Here is a 15,696-nt window from a genome sequence, read left to right as displayed (position 1 = left end):
GGGTCCAAGTGGTACGGGCCTGGTGTGTTCCAGGGTCCTTTGTGACTGTGTCACCTTGGCGAGATGGCTGTAGCTGTAACAGGCTGACCGGGGGCGTCGGGGTGTGTGCTGTCCTGGGGCTACCCTGGTGGGACGGCTCAGCCTGGGATGGGCGAGAGGCCTGGGGCCCAGGGAAGGGGCAGGACAGCCATGGTGCCTGGGTCTTGCTCTTGTCTGTGCTCTCAGGCTGGAGGGGATCATAAACTGTGGTGCTCAACAGCCCTTTTGTCCAGAGGAAGTTCCAGCAGTTCCCCTGCTGTTTGGCAGGGTTCTAGGGCTGGTTCCTTTATATTGTTGCTTTTTTATTTTTTATTTTTATTTTTATTTATTTTTAAGATTTTATTTATTTGACACAGTGATCACAAGTAGGCCGAGAGGCAGAGAGAGGGGGAAGCAGTTTCTCCGATGAGCAGAGCGCCTGATGTTGGGCTGGATCCCAGGACCCTGGGATCATGACCTGAGCTGAAGGCAGAAGCTTAACCCACTGAGCCACCCAGGCACCCTATTGTTGCTTTTTTAAAGAGAGGTTTTTTTCTTTTTTCAACTGTGCTTCAGCATAGACAGATCTCATGGTCCCTCAGGACGGTTCCTCCCCATGGCAGTTCGCAGAGTTGGTGGTGGGGGTTCTGAACCTTGGTTTCCATCTCTATCTCTGTCTTTCATGATGTTCTCCAGTTGGTCGTGCAGAAGCTGTCCAATCAACCCTAGTTCTTCACGAGGAATGGCTCTATAAGTAGGAGTAGGTTTGGTATGTCTGGAGAATGTGAGCTCAGCGTCCTTCTTATTGCCATCTTAGACCAGAACCCATTTTGCTTTTGTTTTTGTTTTTTTAAAAATTTTATTTATTTATTTATTTATTTATTTATTTATTTAACAGACAGAGATCACAAGTAAGCAGAGAAGCAGGCAGAGAGAGAGGAGGAAGCAGAGAGCCCAATGTGGGGCAGAGAGCCCAATGCGGAGCTCGATCCCAGGACCCTGGGATCATGACCTGAGCTGAAGACAGAGGCTTTAACCCACTGAGCCACCCAGGCGCCCCCCCCATTTTGTTTTAATTGGCATTTCTCTGATGACCTATGACGAGGAACATCTTTTTATGTGCTTATTTGGAATCTCTGTATCTTTGGTGAGGTGTTTGTTAAGATGTTTGGCCCTTTTTGGGGCGCCTGGGTGGCTCTGTGGGTTAAAGCCTCTGCCTTCAGCTCAGGTCATGATCCCAGGGTCCTGGGATCGAGCCTCCCATCGGGCTCTCTGCTTAGTGGGGAGACTGCTTCCTCCTCTCTCTCTCTGCCTGCCTCTCTGCCTACTTGTGATCTGTCAAATAAATAAATAAAAAATCTTAGAAAAAAAAAAGATGTTTGGCCCTTTTTAAAATTGAGTTATGATCGACATACAATATTATGTTTCAGGTGTACAACACAGTGATCTGACATTAGTATACATCGGGAAATGGTCACCAGGAGAAGTCTAGTTACTGTAATCTGTCGCTTTACAGTGTTAATACAATATTATTGACTGTACTCCCCATGCTCATGAATTATTTTTAACTGGAAGTTTGTACTCCTTAATTCCTTTCACCTGTTTCACCCCTGCCAATGCTCCTCCTCTCTGGCAACCAGCAGTCTGTCTCTGTGAGTCTTGGTTTTGTTTTATAGATTCCACACATAAGTGAAATCGTGGTGTATTTGTCCTTTCTGTCTTACTTATTTCATTTAGCTTAATATCCTTAAGGTCCATCCAGGTTGGAAAGAGCATGATTTTTATTTATTTATTTATTTTTAAAAGATTTATTTATTTATTTGAGGGGGGTGGCCAAGGGAGAGGGAAAGCATCCCAAGCAGACTCCCCACAGAGCCTGGAGCCCAACACAGGGCTTGATCTCAAGATCCTGAGATCATGACCTGAGCCAAAATAAAAGTCAGTTGCTTACTGAGCCACCCAGGGGCCCTATTTTTAAATTTATTTTATGTTTTTAATTTAATGATTGAGTAGTATTCCATTGTGTGTGTACAACCCAAGTGTCAAAAAACAGATGAATGGATTAAAAAAACAGGGTGTGTGGGTGTATGTGTGTATGGAATATATATAGTGTGTGTGTATATATATATATTGTGTGTATTGTATGCCTTTTATTTATTTTTCCTGCCTAATTGCTGTGCCTAGGACTTCTAGTACTATGTTGGATGGAAGTGGGAATACTGAATATCTTTGTTTTGTTAAGCTTTCACTGTTGAGTATAATGTTAGCTGTGGGTTTGTCATATGTGACCTTTTTTATGTTAAGTTTCATTCCCTGTGTATGCATTTTGTTGAGAATTTTTTTCATAAGTGGATATTGAATTTTGTCAAAATCTTTTTCTCTATTGAGATTATATGAAATTTACATTACATTTAGTGTGATATATCATGATAATTTGTGGATGTTGAGCCATCCTTGAATCCCTGGAATAAACCCCACTTGGCCATGGTATATGATCCTTTCAATGTATTGTTGAACTCAGTTTGCTAATATTTCGTTGACAATTTTTGCATCTGTATTCATCAGGGATATTGGCTTGTAGCTTTCTGTTTTGTGTGTGGTGGTATCCTTGTCTGTTTTTGGTATCAGGGTAGTGCTGGCTTCATAAAATGAGTTTGGAAGCTTTCCCTCTTCTTCAGTTTTTTGGAAGAATTTGTGAAGGCTAGATACCCAGTATTCATATTCTTAGAATTTTTGGTAGAATTCACCAGTGAAGTGTCTGGTCCTGGACCTCAGTTTGTTGGGACTTTTTTGATTACTGATTCAGTCTCCTTACTAGTCATCAGTATCCTTAGATTTCCTAGAACTAATGTAAATTTCTCAGAATTTATCCATTTTTTCTAGGTTGCCCACTTTATTGTTTTTATAGTCCATAGTAGTATCCTATGAGTGTTTGTATTTCTTTGGCATCAATTGTAACATTTTTTTCACTTTTGATTTTATTTATTTGAGTCCTCTTTTCTTTGTTAATGTACCTAAACGTTTGTCAATTTTGTTTTCAAAGAACCAGCTTTCAGTTTCATTGATCATTTCTCTTGTGCTCTAAGTTTCTATTTCATTTATTTGTGCTCTGATCTTTATTATTTCCTTTTTTTTTTTTTTTTAAACTGTGAGCTTTGTTCTTTTTCTAGTTCTTTTAGGTGTAAAGTTAAATGGTTTGAGATTTCTTTTGTTTCTTGAGGTAGGCCCAGATTACTCTGAGTTTCCCTCTTAGAACTTATTTTACTGGATCCCATAGATTTTGGTATGTTGTATTTCTGTTTTTGTGTGTGTGGGATATTTCTGTTTTATCTCTAGGTATTTTAAAAATTTCTTCTTTGATCTTTGATCTCTTCTAGTTGTTCAGTTGTAACACATTGTTTACTCTCCACAGATTTGTGGTTTTTCCCATTTCCTTCTTGTAAATGATTTCTGGTTTTATACCATAGTGGTTAGAGAAGATGCTTGATATGTTTTCAGTCTTCTTGAATTTATTGAGACTGCTTTTGTCACCTAATGTGTGATAGATCTGCATAATATACCATGTGCATTTGAGAAGAAAGTCTATTCTCCTGGTTTTGGATGGAATGTTTTGTATTTTTCTGTTAAGTTCATCTGGTCTAATGTGTTGCTGATGGCTGATGTTCCCTTACTAATTTTCCATTTGGTTGATTGATCATTGATGTAAGTGAGGTGTTAAAATCCCTTACTGTTGTATTGTTCTCCTTTTCTCTCTTTAAGTGTGTTAATATTTGCTTTGTATATTTTGGCGCTCCTATTTTAGATGCATACGTATTTATAAATTTTTTTAAAAAGATTATTTATTTATTTATTTGACAGACAATGAGAGAGGGAACACAAGCAGGGAGAGTGGGAGAGGGAGAAGCAGGCTTCCTGCCAAGCAGGGAGCACAATGTGGGGCTCAATCCCAGGACCCTGGGATCATGACCTGAGTTGAAGGCAGATGCCTAACAACTGAGCCACCTGGGAGACCCCAGATTTATAAATATTATATTTTCTTACTGGGTCAGCCCCTCTACCATTATGTGGTGCCCCTCTTTGTCTTATAGTATTTGTTTTAAATTCCATTTTGTTTGATGTGAGTGCAGTTTCCCCAGCTTTCTTTTCATTTACATTTGCATGGAGTATCTTTCTTTTCTCCCATCCCTTCACTGTCAGTCTGTGTCCTGACTTCTGAAGTGAGTCTTTGGTAGGCAGTATATGGATAGGTATTGTTTTTTATCCATTCAGCTCACTTTTGATTGAAGAATTTAGTCCATTTACATTTAAAGTAATTATTGAGAGCTATGTACTTATTGCCATTTTGTTAATTGTTTTCTGCCTTTGTGTGTAGTTCCTTTCTTTCTCTCTCTTCCTTTGTGGTTTTATGATGTTTTAAAATAGTATGTTGGACTCCTTTCTCATTTTCTTTGTGTATTTATTCTAAGTTTTGGTGTGTGGTTACTGTGATGTCCACAGACATCATATTTATCTAATTACATTTTATTTTAGGTTGATAGCAACTAATGGTTGAACACACTTGAAAATTACATTTTACTCCCCTCCCTAGTTTCATGTTTTTGTTTTTTGTTTTCTTGAGAGAGTAAGAACACATGTGCATTCAAACAGGGTTGGGGGGAGGGAAAGGACGACGGAGAGGATCTCCAGCAGATTCCTTGCTGAGTGCAGAGCCCACTGCAGTGCTTGATATGGGGCTCGATCTCACATCCCTGAGATCATAACCCAAGCTGAGACCAAGAATTGGTTGCTTAACCTACTGAGCCACCCGGGTGCCTTTCTAGTTTCATGTTTTTGTTATCTCTTTTTACATCTTTTTAAATGTATATATTAGCTAATTATCATAGTTTTAGTTAATTTTGTGAGTTTTATCTTTTAATCTTCTTAGTACCTTTGTAACTAACTGATTAATCCATTATCTTTACTATGTATTTAGCTTTTCCAGTGAGATTTTTATTTCTGTGCATGTTTTTGTTATTAGTGACATTTCTTTTCAGCTTAAAGAAGTTTAATATTTTTCATAAGGCCTATTTAGTAGTGATAAATTCCCTTAGTTTTTGCTTATCTTTAAAGCTCTTTATCTCTCCTTCAAATTTGAATGATAACCTTGCAGGGTAGAGTGTTCTCAGTTGTAAATTTCTCTTTTCAGCACTTTGAATATGTCACTGCCACTCTCATCTGGCTTGTCAAATTTCTGCTGACAAAGCTGTTAGTAGCCTTCATGGTTTTATTTTTATTTTAAAAAAATTTTTGTAGGTAAAAACTTGTTATTCTCTTGCTGCTTTTAAGATGCTTTAAGTTTTGACATTTTAATGATAATGTTTCTTGCCATGGCTGTCTTTGGGTTCATCTTATTTGAAACTCTCTGGGTTTTCTACACTTGGACGTCTGTTTCTTTCCGCAGGTTAGAGAAGTCTTCAGCCTGTTTCTTCAGATACATTTCCTGGCCCTTTCTTTCTTCTACTGGAACCCCTCTAACATGAATGTTATTCCATTTGATATTGTCTCCGAGGTGCCTTAAGTTACCTTTATTCTTCTAAAATTCTGTTTCCTTTTTGCTGTTTGGTCTGGGTGAGTTCCACTGGTTTGTCTTCCTGCTTGCTGGTTTCTCTTATCTCATCCATTCTGCTGTGGAGCTGCTCTAGTCTGTTTTTCATTTGAGTTGTCACGTTCTTTACCTCTGTGACTTCCTTTTGGTACTTTCTCACCATGCTGTTTTGTTGTAGAATTTCTCACTGTGTTCATCTAGTCCCCACCGCTGCCCCTTCCCCAAGTTTGGTAAACATGTTTATGCTCATTCATTTGAATTCTTTATCAGGTAGATTAAGATTAAGATTAAGACCTCATCCTTAAGGTCTTTCTCTGAGGTGTTATCTTGTTCTTTTTTTTTTTTTTTTTTAAGTTTTTTTTTTTTTGGGGGAGGGGGTTTGAGGGGGGGGGGGGGGGGTGGGCAGAGGGAAAGGGAGAGGGAGAAGCAGACTCCCTTATCTTGTTCTTTTGTTTGGAGCACAGTTCTGTTGCCTCATCTTCCTTGACTCTCTGCCTCTGTTTTCCGTATTAGGCAGAACAGCCACCTCTTTGTCTTCAAGGCGTGGCCTTTTGTAGGTGGATTCTTGGTCACTCTTGTCCTGGTTCTTGGTTGTCTCTTGAACTTTTGTAATTTGCTAAATCACCGGATTTATTCTTCATATGTCCCTATTGATATGACCCCATTTGAGCAGGTTCTAAGACCTGTCAGTGATCCAAAGGTAGGGACCTCATTTAGCACCTAGTTTCAGGTGATGGAAAGCCAGACTCTCAGGCAGTAGCTTGTGAAGTATGTGAATATGTTGGGTCCTATGTTGCTACAGTAGTAATCCCTGCCAGCCTCCAGGTCAGATCTGGAAGTGTTCCCTGGACAACAGTTTTCAAAATCAGGGCACCAGCCAAGCTCCTTTCTGGGAGTTCCCTCCAGCAGGAGTGAGGCGAAGGGTGTACACAATGTTCTGTCTCCTTGCTCCTGTTCAGGAAGGGCTTTCTCAGCCTCTAGATAGGTGGGAAACCTGAAGCCTGTCCTTCTGGCTGATGCTCTGGACTAAGTATTTGGCTTTTTTCATAGGCAGAGTCAGGTTGTGTTTCAGTCTGTGGCCTGTGCAGTGTCCTGGGGGTGGGGGTGGGTAGCCTGCCAGGAACTTTCTTTTTTTTTTTTAAAGATTTTACTTATTTATTTGAGAGACAGAGATCACAAGTAGGCAGAGAGGCAGGCAGAGGGAGAGAGGAGAAAGCAGGCTCCCCAAGGAGCAGAGAGCCCGATGTGGGGCTCCATCCCAGGACCCTGGGATCATGACCTGAGCCGAAGGCAGAGGCTTTAACCCACTGAGCCACCCAGGCGCCCCCTGCCAGGAACTTTCTGTGTGTTAGCTTTGTGCACAGCTTGCTAACCATAGCCGTCTTGGGCCATGAGGGCCGGGTGATCTAGGGGCATCTCCTGTGTGGGTTGGGCGTACCCACTTGCTTGAGCAAGACAGCCAGAGAGTGTAGGGAATGGGCTTGTTAGCTGGCTTCAGAAGGACGGCAGAGAAATGGTGGGACTGTATACACCCCTGGGCTTCGGCAGTGCGGTGGGAGAGTGCCTCCTCTGCACACATGTCCCTGCTCGGGGGGCCGGGGGATTGTTGCGTCCGCCCACCTGCACTAGCAGATTCTCACTCTGGAGTGCCAGAACTCCATGACGGTTTGCACTCGCTGTCTTAGCCTGGAGTGGGGAAACACTACCACTCCCTGTGTGGTCTGACTCAGTGGATGCACTCCTGTCCCTTCCAGCGAGGTAGTGGAGGCTGGGTGCCTGGCCGAGTCTGCCTACCCATGCTGGCACCCTGTCTGTGGTGCGATGATGGTGGCCCCCCGGGGCCCCTGTCACCAGGGGGCTTCTCAGCTGTCCCTGTTCCTCTAGCTGTTGTCTCCAGATCTGGAAATAAATTGATCAGACCTACAGTTCAGGCATTTTGCAAACTGTGTTTTTTTTCCTTGGAGCTCGGGTCAAGCCCTCCGGGGCAGAGCTCAGTTTATCAGAGTACTTTGGGACCCCTGGCTTAGCCAGTCCCATGTTCTGGAGGCTCCTCTCTCTCCAGTAAAGATCCCAGGCTCTGGGGTGCTAGGCGGGAGGCATCAACTCTTCTGTCCCCTGGCGGAAGCGCCTGTCTAGGACCATCCCTCCCTGTTGTGTGTCTTTACTGGCGGGGTGGGGTTTTTTGGCAAGACTCTGTCTAAGCCCCTCTGAGGCATCTCAGGGTGGTCCTTCTGTCCTTGGTCGTGGAAAAGCAGTTCTTCTAGTTTTCAGATCTTTTTCGGAGGGACCCGATCCAGAGGGAGCTGTGGATTGGGTGTGTCTTTGGGGTTCCGGATCTCACTATGCCACCAACTTGGACACTCCCCTTTCTCTGTATTTGGCCCTTTTTAAAATAGGTTGTTGGTTTTCTTATTGTTTTAAGAATTATTTGTATATTTTGGATAACAGACCTTTATCGGATGGGTCTTTTGCAAATATTTTCTTCAAGACTCTGACTTGTCTTTTAATTCTCTGGTTGTTTTCTTTCCCAGAACAGAAGAATTTAATTTTAAGGAAATCCAGCTTATTAATTATTTTCACAGATCATGTCTTTGGTGCTGCCTCTAAAAAGGCATCACCATACCAAAGGTCATAGAGGTTATCTCCTGTGTTATTGCCTGAGAATTTTATCATTTTGTGTTTTATATTTAGGTCTCTGGTCCATCTTGAGTTAATTTTGTGGGATGATTGTGAGGTATGTGTCTTGGTGTGTGTATTTTTCTTGTGGGTGTCCAAATGTTCCATTTGTTGATAAGACTGGTTTTTTCTCCCTTGTTTTGCCTTTGCTCCTTTGTCCAAGGTCAGTGGACGGTATTTTGGGGCTTGTTTCTGGCTCTCTGTTCTATCCTGTTGATCCATTTGACTCATCTTTCACCGGCACCACACTTAGGCATCTTTTTAAAAAAGAAACAGAGCAAGAAGCTTTGCCCTGGCTTGTGGTATGACTTCAAGTAGGTTTCTCCTCTCTGAGCTTCAGGTCTGTTGTGGGGAGGTCAGAGCTAACTCTCGAGCACTTCCTAACGTGTGTGCTTCTCAGACCTGGTGAAGGTCTAGTTTTTCCAGTGTCCAGTCTGCTACAGACTGTTAATTTTTGTAAAATACAGTCAGACGACCTACCAGAATACTGATCAAGTGCTTACATGATGGTAGTGAGGTCACATTGCTGTACATGTCCCTAACTGCTCCCTCAGCTCCTGCACTTGAACTTTGTGATGGATGGCAAGGGGGTCACACTTGGGTAACACTGTTCTGTGCAGCAGGCTCAGGTTGGAAAGATGCCTGACCTGGCTACCCAGAGCTGTTTGTGAGCACAGGAGCTAAGGTGAGGCCTGGGAATTGGCTCGCTCCAAGGCAGTGCTGGTGGCAGCAGGGCCTCCTTCCCCTCTCCTGCAGGGTCCCACCTGGTTGTCAGGAGACTGTCTCTCCCTGCCGTATCCTCCTTGTGCAGTGCACTCCTCACATGGACCCCTGCCTCCCTCATTTGAAGGCAGCAGAACCACTTGGGTGGTCTTAGGGCCATGGCGCGGGGGTCCCGAGAAGGGGCTGTGAGAGCAGACTGGGAGGGACCCGGTTGCAGCAAGGCCAGCTGCTCTGCGTGGCTCTGAAGGCCGTTTCCGGGGGGAGGGGGTGGGAAGAGATGGGTGTGCACCATGGCAGTGCAGACTGGCGCCCGCGGGAGAGTTCCAGCCTCCCCGCCCCGAGACTATAGGATCTCAGCACCCTGGAGCCTTTGAGTCTCAGGGTCGTGGGCTGTCTGAACTGGAACAAGCTGCGGGGCCGACTTCACTGTCCAGGCTGGGTTGTTCACCTGCTCTTTCTTGCCTGAGCTTGAAGTAGCTGCTGTGCCTTGAGGCTGGGTGCCGGGGTTGCCTGGGCTGCGGGTGAGGAGAGGCTCCGTGGATGCCCTCGGCTTACACCCTGGATGCTTTTGCTTTCTTCTGAAGCTTCAGACACTGTGTGCTCAGACTGACGGAGAACAACTCCCAGCCCCTGATGACCAAGCTGCAGTGGCTCTTTGCCTTCCTAGAGCACAGCCAGGTGAGTGCAGGGGGCTTGGTGCGCCATGGAGAGGAGGCCCTGGGCTGCCACCCTCCCTGCTTCTGGGTCAAAGGCCCTGCTTCCTGGTGTATGCTGGTGAGTCCCGCGTTGGGGCTGGCGTGGGTTCATGGTCGGTTTGGTGCCTCATGGGACAGGAGAGGGAGTGCTTCCTTGTGCCCCCTTCTGTGTGCTGATGGCCAGGTCTCTTCCATCAGTGATTCACGCTCTTGTGCTAGATGTTGCTTGTCTCATCTGCTGTCATTTCTGAGCACTGGCATCGCCAGGCCCCCTGAGGGCCGTATTTGTTTTGTTCAGTCTCTGCCCTCGTGGGACCTGAAACCCTTGGCCAGGCATTATGTAAGGCCCTGTGGGGGTCACAGAGAGGAGGAAGCCACAGTCCGGGTCTTCATGGAGCTCATAGTCTGGTGGGGAAGGTGGAGCTGCAGAGAACAGTTGTAACGCTTGAATGGAGGGAAATGCAGTGTTGTGTGCACGCAAGGGAGAGAAGAGCTGATTGTGGTAGGGGGCGGGACCATTGGGAAGAACTCATGGAACAGGTGTCCGTGCATCTGGGTCTTGAACTCTGTAGGCTTTTGATGGAGGGAAGACGTTTTAGACAGAGGGAATGGCAATGGATAAGGGTCTGGAAAGAAATAGGTGTGCTGGGGGAGAGCAAATCGCTAGAGAATTGGTTCATCTCCACAAACCTAAGGCCGTGCGCATGGGCTGCATGGACATGGTGGGAGAGGCTGGTTCAGGGATGATGAGGGGTGGGGAGGACTTCAGGGTAGAGGCCAGGAAGTTTGGGACAGAGAGTCCCCAGGTACCCTCGGGCCTAGCGTGCAGCAGAGCTGATTAGTGAGTGGCCTCCTGCTCCTGACGTGCCTTCCACCTGCCTTGGTCCTAGCGGCCTGCCATCTCTCCAGAGAACTTCCTCTCTGCATCCTGGACACCCTGGTTCAGCCCTGGCACCCAGCAGGACTGCTCAGAGTACCTAAAGTACCTGCTGGATCGGTAAGGGGGGGCCAGACCGGGCTCTGCGTGGGGGCTTGGGAGCCGGAGGAGGGTGCCTGAGGGATAGCCCTTCTCCCCGCTGCATGGCCTGTCCCTGGAAGCGGGTGCCACACTGCACTTGTGGAAGGCGCAGTGATGGGTGCCGTGAGGGGTGGCAGGGCTGCATGTGAGGGACATTTGCTCACCAGAGCCCTGACTGGGGAGGGGTCAGTGCGTGCGTATGCGTGTGTTCTGCTTGCTTGAGTATGCGTGTACACGTGTTCAGCACAGCACTGGGAGCATGTGCATGTAGACGTGGCACCTCTCCACATGGCAGGTTCGTGGGCCTGCCTGGAGGGAAGTGTGTGGCATGTGTGCCTGGCTTGTGAGTGCATGTGTGTGGATGTCATTGGCACTTATGTGTGGGGACTGTGCATACCCATGCACACGTCTAAGCGGGTGGCCCCTGGATAAGGTAGATGGCCCAGATCAGGGCCAAGCACTGAGAATGGATCCGTGCGTGTGTGTGTGAAATCCCCGTGCTCTCTGCTCCAGGCTGCACGAAGAGGAGAAAACGGGGACAAGGATCTGCCAAAAGCTCAAGCAGTCCAGCTTGCCGTCCCCTCCGGAGGAGCCCCCCAGCCCAAGTCCCACCTCTGTGGAGAAGATGTTCGGAGGCAAGATTGTGACTCGCATACGCTGCCTCCGCTGCCTCAATGTGTCCTCTAGAGAGGAGGCCTTCACGGACCTCTCTCTTGCTTTCCCCCCTACTGAGCGCTGTCGCCGCCGCCGCCTGGGCTCGGTGATGCTCCCTGCAGAGGACATGGGCGGCCGGGACTCCCTGTCATCCCCCCAAGCCCAGGTTCCAAGCAGGGTTGGTCCTCGGAGGCAGAGGAAACACTGTGTCACGGGGGACGCCCCCACCTCCGTCCTGGACGTGGAAGGCCTGGGCCGCCAGGGGCCTGGGGGGCAGAGCCGTGGGGAGGAGAGGGTGGAGAGGGTAGAGCAAGCGGAGGAAGAGGCACAGGAGGTGGAAAGGACCCAAGAGGAGGAGGAGGAAGAGGAGAAAGAGGAGGAGGAGGGGGAAGAAAAGGCAGAGAAGGAGAAGGAGGCTGAGACCACGAAGGAGAAGGAAGAGGACAGCCCGGGGCCAGGGACCCACCGGGGTGCCCCCGCCCCCGCCGGAGAGGGCTCCCGCTCCGTCCTGGATCTGGTCAACTACTTCCTGTGCCCCGAAAGGCTGACAGCGGAGAACCGCTACTACTGCGAGCCGTGCGCCTCGCTGCAGGACGCCGAGAAGGCGGTGGAGCTGAGCCAGGGGCCGCGCTACCTCATCCTGACCCTGCTGCGCTTCTCCTTCGACCTGCGCACCATGCGCCGCCGCAAGATCCTGGACGACGTCTCCATCCCCTTGCTGCTCCGCCTGCCGCTGGCGGGGGGCCGGGGCCAGGCCTACGACCTCTGCAGCGTCGTCGTGCACTCCGGAGTGTCCTCGGAGAGCGGCCACTACTACTGCTATGCCCGGGAGGGCGCCGCCCGCCCGGCTCCCTTGCCCGGCGCTGCCGACAGGCCCGAGCCCGAGAACCAGTGGTACCTGTTCAACGACACTCGGGTGTCCTTCTCCTCCTTCGAGTCTGTCAGCAATGTCACCTCCTTCTTCCCCAAGGACACGGCCTACGTGCTCTTTTACCGGCAGCGGCCCGGGGAGGGGCCTGAGGCCGAGCCCGGCTCTCCCAGAGGCCGCGCAGAGCCCACCCTCCACAAAGATTTGATGGAGGCCATTTCCAAAGACAACATCCTTTACCTGCAGGTGAGCAGGCCCGGGGCCTCTGAGCTCATCCCCGGGTGGAGGGCTTCCCTGCACAGCAGCCGCCTCGGGTGGGATACTCCCCTGTATGCTCCCCTTCTGCTCCCCTGTCGTTGACCCTCTCGTGCCAGGACCGTACAGGCGGACTCGACAGACAGAACCCCTTACTTCAGAGGAGCAGACGTTCAGGAATTACCAGTTGTTTATTCACGCTTGTCCTGAGCGTGCGAAGGGGCACCCTGGGGTTGTGTGTGGAAGGTCAAGGCTTCCAGGGGCACCTGGGGACCACGCTGCCCAGAACCTCCTCTCATATGCCTTCGACTCCCCTCTTCTGAGTCAGGGGCGGTATCAGAATACTTAGCAGCTGGGACGGCAGAGGCCATGAACCACCACAGTCATCCCACGGCGCCCTGTGGGCAGCGGCGCCGGAGTCCGTGTGGGGACACCAGGCCGGCTGTAGGTTTCCGCTGGGCCGTCCAGGTGGAGGCGGGGTGGCGGGTGAGGAGTAATGGTGAGGCTGGCCTCCATTCAGTCTGAGGACGGGCGTGTTCCTCGTTCCTCGCGGGGCAGTGAGCTGGACAGCTGTGTCAGGACACCAGAGGGGGACCCTGTGTGGTGGGACGTGCTCCTCCCTGGGGCCATTGGCAGGCCCTCATCAGTTACTCCATCTTGTGTCTTGTGTGAATGAGCTCCTTTTCCCCGGGGGCTAGGAGTTGTTACTGGGAGAAGAGTGGCTTTGAAGGCTAGATAGAGGGTAGAAGGAGGCTCCACCCCAGCCACCCTCCTGCAGGGCTGGCACATCCCGTGGGCAGGAACTGAGGATCCTTGGTGCTTGGCCCTGGGCACCCTGGAGACCGTTGGAACTGCTGTGCTGGATGGCACTGGGTTGGGGATGCAGTGAAGCCTCTGGCTTCAGAGCCTGAATTTTAAACCTCCTTCCCCATCCGCATCTGTGTTCCCAGGAGCAGGAGAAGGAGGCCCGAAGCAGGGCGGCCTACATCTCTGCACTCCCGGCCTCTCCGCACTGGGGGAGGGGCTTCGACGAAGACAAGGATGAGGACGAAGGCTCGCCAGGAGGCTGCAGTCCTGCAGGTGGCAGTGGTGGTGACTTCCACAGACTGGTCTTCTAATGTGGACCCTGCCCCAGCCTGCTCCCACCTGCGGGGGGCGCCACAGTCCACCGCAGGGAGGCCTTGATCCTCTCCCTCAGAGAACTGGGTGGGGACCGAGGCAGAGGCGCTCTGCCAGGTGGGGTCTGAGCGAGGCTGTGGAGGCAGGTCCAGCCTTGAAGACAGGCCCTCCCAAGGGCAGGGAAGGTGGAGAGGAAGCTTCTGGGATGCCACTCCTCAGCCTGGAGGGTGCACAGAGACTCAGATACAGAGGTGAGAGCCAAGCCCCTGACCCTGGGATCAGCCCTATTGAGATTTCTCACCCAAGTGTCCTGGTCAACTTGAAGCAGCTTAGATGGACACTCTGGGCCTTGTCCCCCTGTCCCCCCAGCAGGCTACGTGCCGGGGCTGACTTCACAGCTACAGTGTTTTGCCATCAAGTAGCATAGCCCTCCTCGCTCCCTTCAGACAGTCCTATTGCTCTCTAGTATAAAAAGCAGAGCAGGATCGGGGCCACCTTCTGGGTTCTCTGAGGGGGTTCCAGAGGCCCCGGCTGGGGTTGCCCGCACCCTTGGTACTTCTTTGAGGGGAGTGCCGGTGGGAAGCAGCCTGGCACGGGGTCAGAGACTGCATAGAGGGGACAGTCCCCCCAAACCCTATCTCCCCTAGCCTGCCTCAGTGCCTGAGATGCCACCACCTGCGTCCCCTTTCTGGTTACAATAGAGAATCTTATTCTACTGCAGCTATGTTTGCGTTTCTCACGAAGCCATCGTCGGACCTGAGGAAAGCTGGCTGGCTCAGCTCCTCATCTGTGGGCATGCGAGCCATGGCCTCGGGGCTGTTGGGGGTGGTTTGGTGAGGAGCAGATATTGACCTCATGTGCCCTGACACTGCTGTACCCTTCTACACAGAGAGAAGAGACTCAGGGTCTCAAACGGGAATAAAAATAGGTTCTCCGAAGCCTTTAAAGATGTCATTCTTTCTGCCTCAGTGGCTGTGATGGTGGCAGTGCCCTTTGTTTCTTGCTGTGTCTGGGCAGTGAGGAGGGTACAACCTGTGCCCTCTTGGCTTGTGTGATGCCCCACAGGAGGTGACAGTGTGCCACGCTGAAGCGCTTGCAAGTTCAAGGTGAGGACTGGGAGAACCCCGAGGGTAGAGCTGGGACCAGCAGTGGTCATATTCCCCAGGGGCAGGTGCTGGTAATGGGAAGGACACTCATTACCCTGAGAGGCAGTTACCCAGTCCACTGTGCCACCACCACAATCGTTTTTGAACATTTTCATCACCCTAAACATTTCATCACCCTAAAACAAAACTTCATATTCATTATCCTGTTGGGGGGACTCACCTATCGGGTGAAGCCAGAGCCCCTGCATCTGGAGATTTTTCAGACCCCGAGAGCTCTGGACTGCCCAGAACTGGCTACTGCTGCTCCCACATTCTTCCCGCTTTCCCTGGGAGAACCTGGTACAGGTTTGTGGCCCCTCCTGGGATGGGCGATGGCCAGGAGGAAAGGGGTGGGTGGGTAGCCCCCCCTCCCTGGTGTCCCCAGGTACCAGCCCATTCTTAGAGCTGGGGAGGTCATGTAGGAGCCCTTTCCACCCCCAACCCTACCCATCTGGGGGAACAAAGCAGGTGGGAAGTCAGGGACAGAGGCCATGGTGTGGCCAGGGACTGCAAGGGCTGGCTGGCCAGTGCTGGAGGTGGAGGAGGTGAGTTTTGGCCTATGTCCCAGAGGCTTGAGACATCAGACCTTAGGGATCAGCGAAACTGGGCTGGTAGTCTGGCAGAGACCAAGTCATGCCCAGAATTCATCTCTACACTCCATGCACCTTCTAAGATGAATGGGTGGAAGTTACAGTTTCCATTTTCTACATCAGGAACACACATTCCAAGGTAAGGAGGATTCATTCTTGTTCCCAGTCAAGATGAGGGCCCCGTTACTCCCTATTAAGATGAAAGGGAGCAGAATGGCCCCTAGCTTCACGGGGGCCCTGAAGAGCTGTGTGTAGGCCTATACGTGGGTGGCCCCCAGGCAGGGATTCTATGCAGGCGGGTTCCCTCCCCAGCGCCTTCAGACAAGGCAGGCTCCAGCAGTTGCTTCTGGT

At 50.0% G+C, this 15,696-nt stretch overlaps 1 protein-coding gene across 1 annotated transcript in view; it reads left to right on the top strand.

Annotated features, from left to right (window-relative positions):
- Positions 1 to 14,413, top strand: part of LOC111154449 (ubiquitin specific peptidase 35) — a 51,315-nt gene extending 36,902 nt beyond the window's left edge. Inside the window, exons 8-11 of the mRNA XM_022514056.1 lie at positions 9,586 to 9,679; positions 10,587 to 10,693; positions 11,228 to 12,482; positions 13,442 to 14,413. Of these exons, the coding sequence (XP_022369764.1) occupies positions 9,586 to 9,679; positions 10,587 to 10,693; positions 11,228 to 12,482; positions 13,442 to 13,609 (1,624 nt within the window). The 3' untranslated portion in view covers positions 13,610 to 14,413. The remainder of the gene's footprint in view (positions 1 to 9,585; positions 9,680 to 10,586; positions 10,694 to 11,227; positions 12,483 to 13,441) is intronic.
- Positions 14,414 to 15,696: the final 1,283 nt, after the last annotated feature.

Source organism: Enhydra lutris, unplaced genomic scaffold, assembly GCF_002288905.1.
Source record: "Enhydra lutris kenyoni isolate GAN:26980312 unplaced genomic scaffold, ASM228890v2 scaffoldscaffold37, whole genome shotgun sequence".
Lineage (NCBI taxonomy): Eukaryota > Metazoa > Chordata > Mammalia > Carnivora > Mustelidae > Enhydra > Enhydra lutris.
Note: the sequence above shows the minus strand (reverse complement) of the source record. Positions and strands in the feature narration are given on the sequence as shown.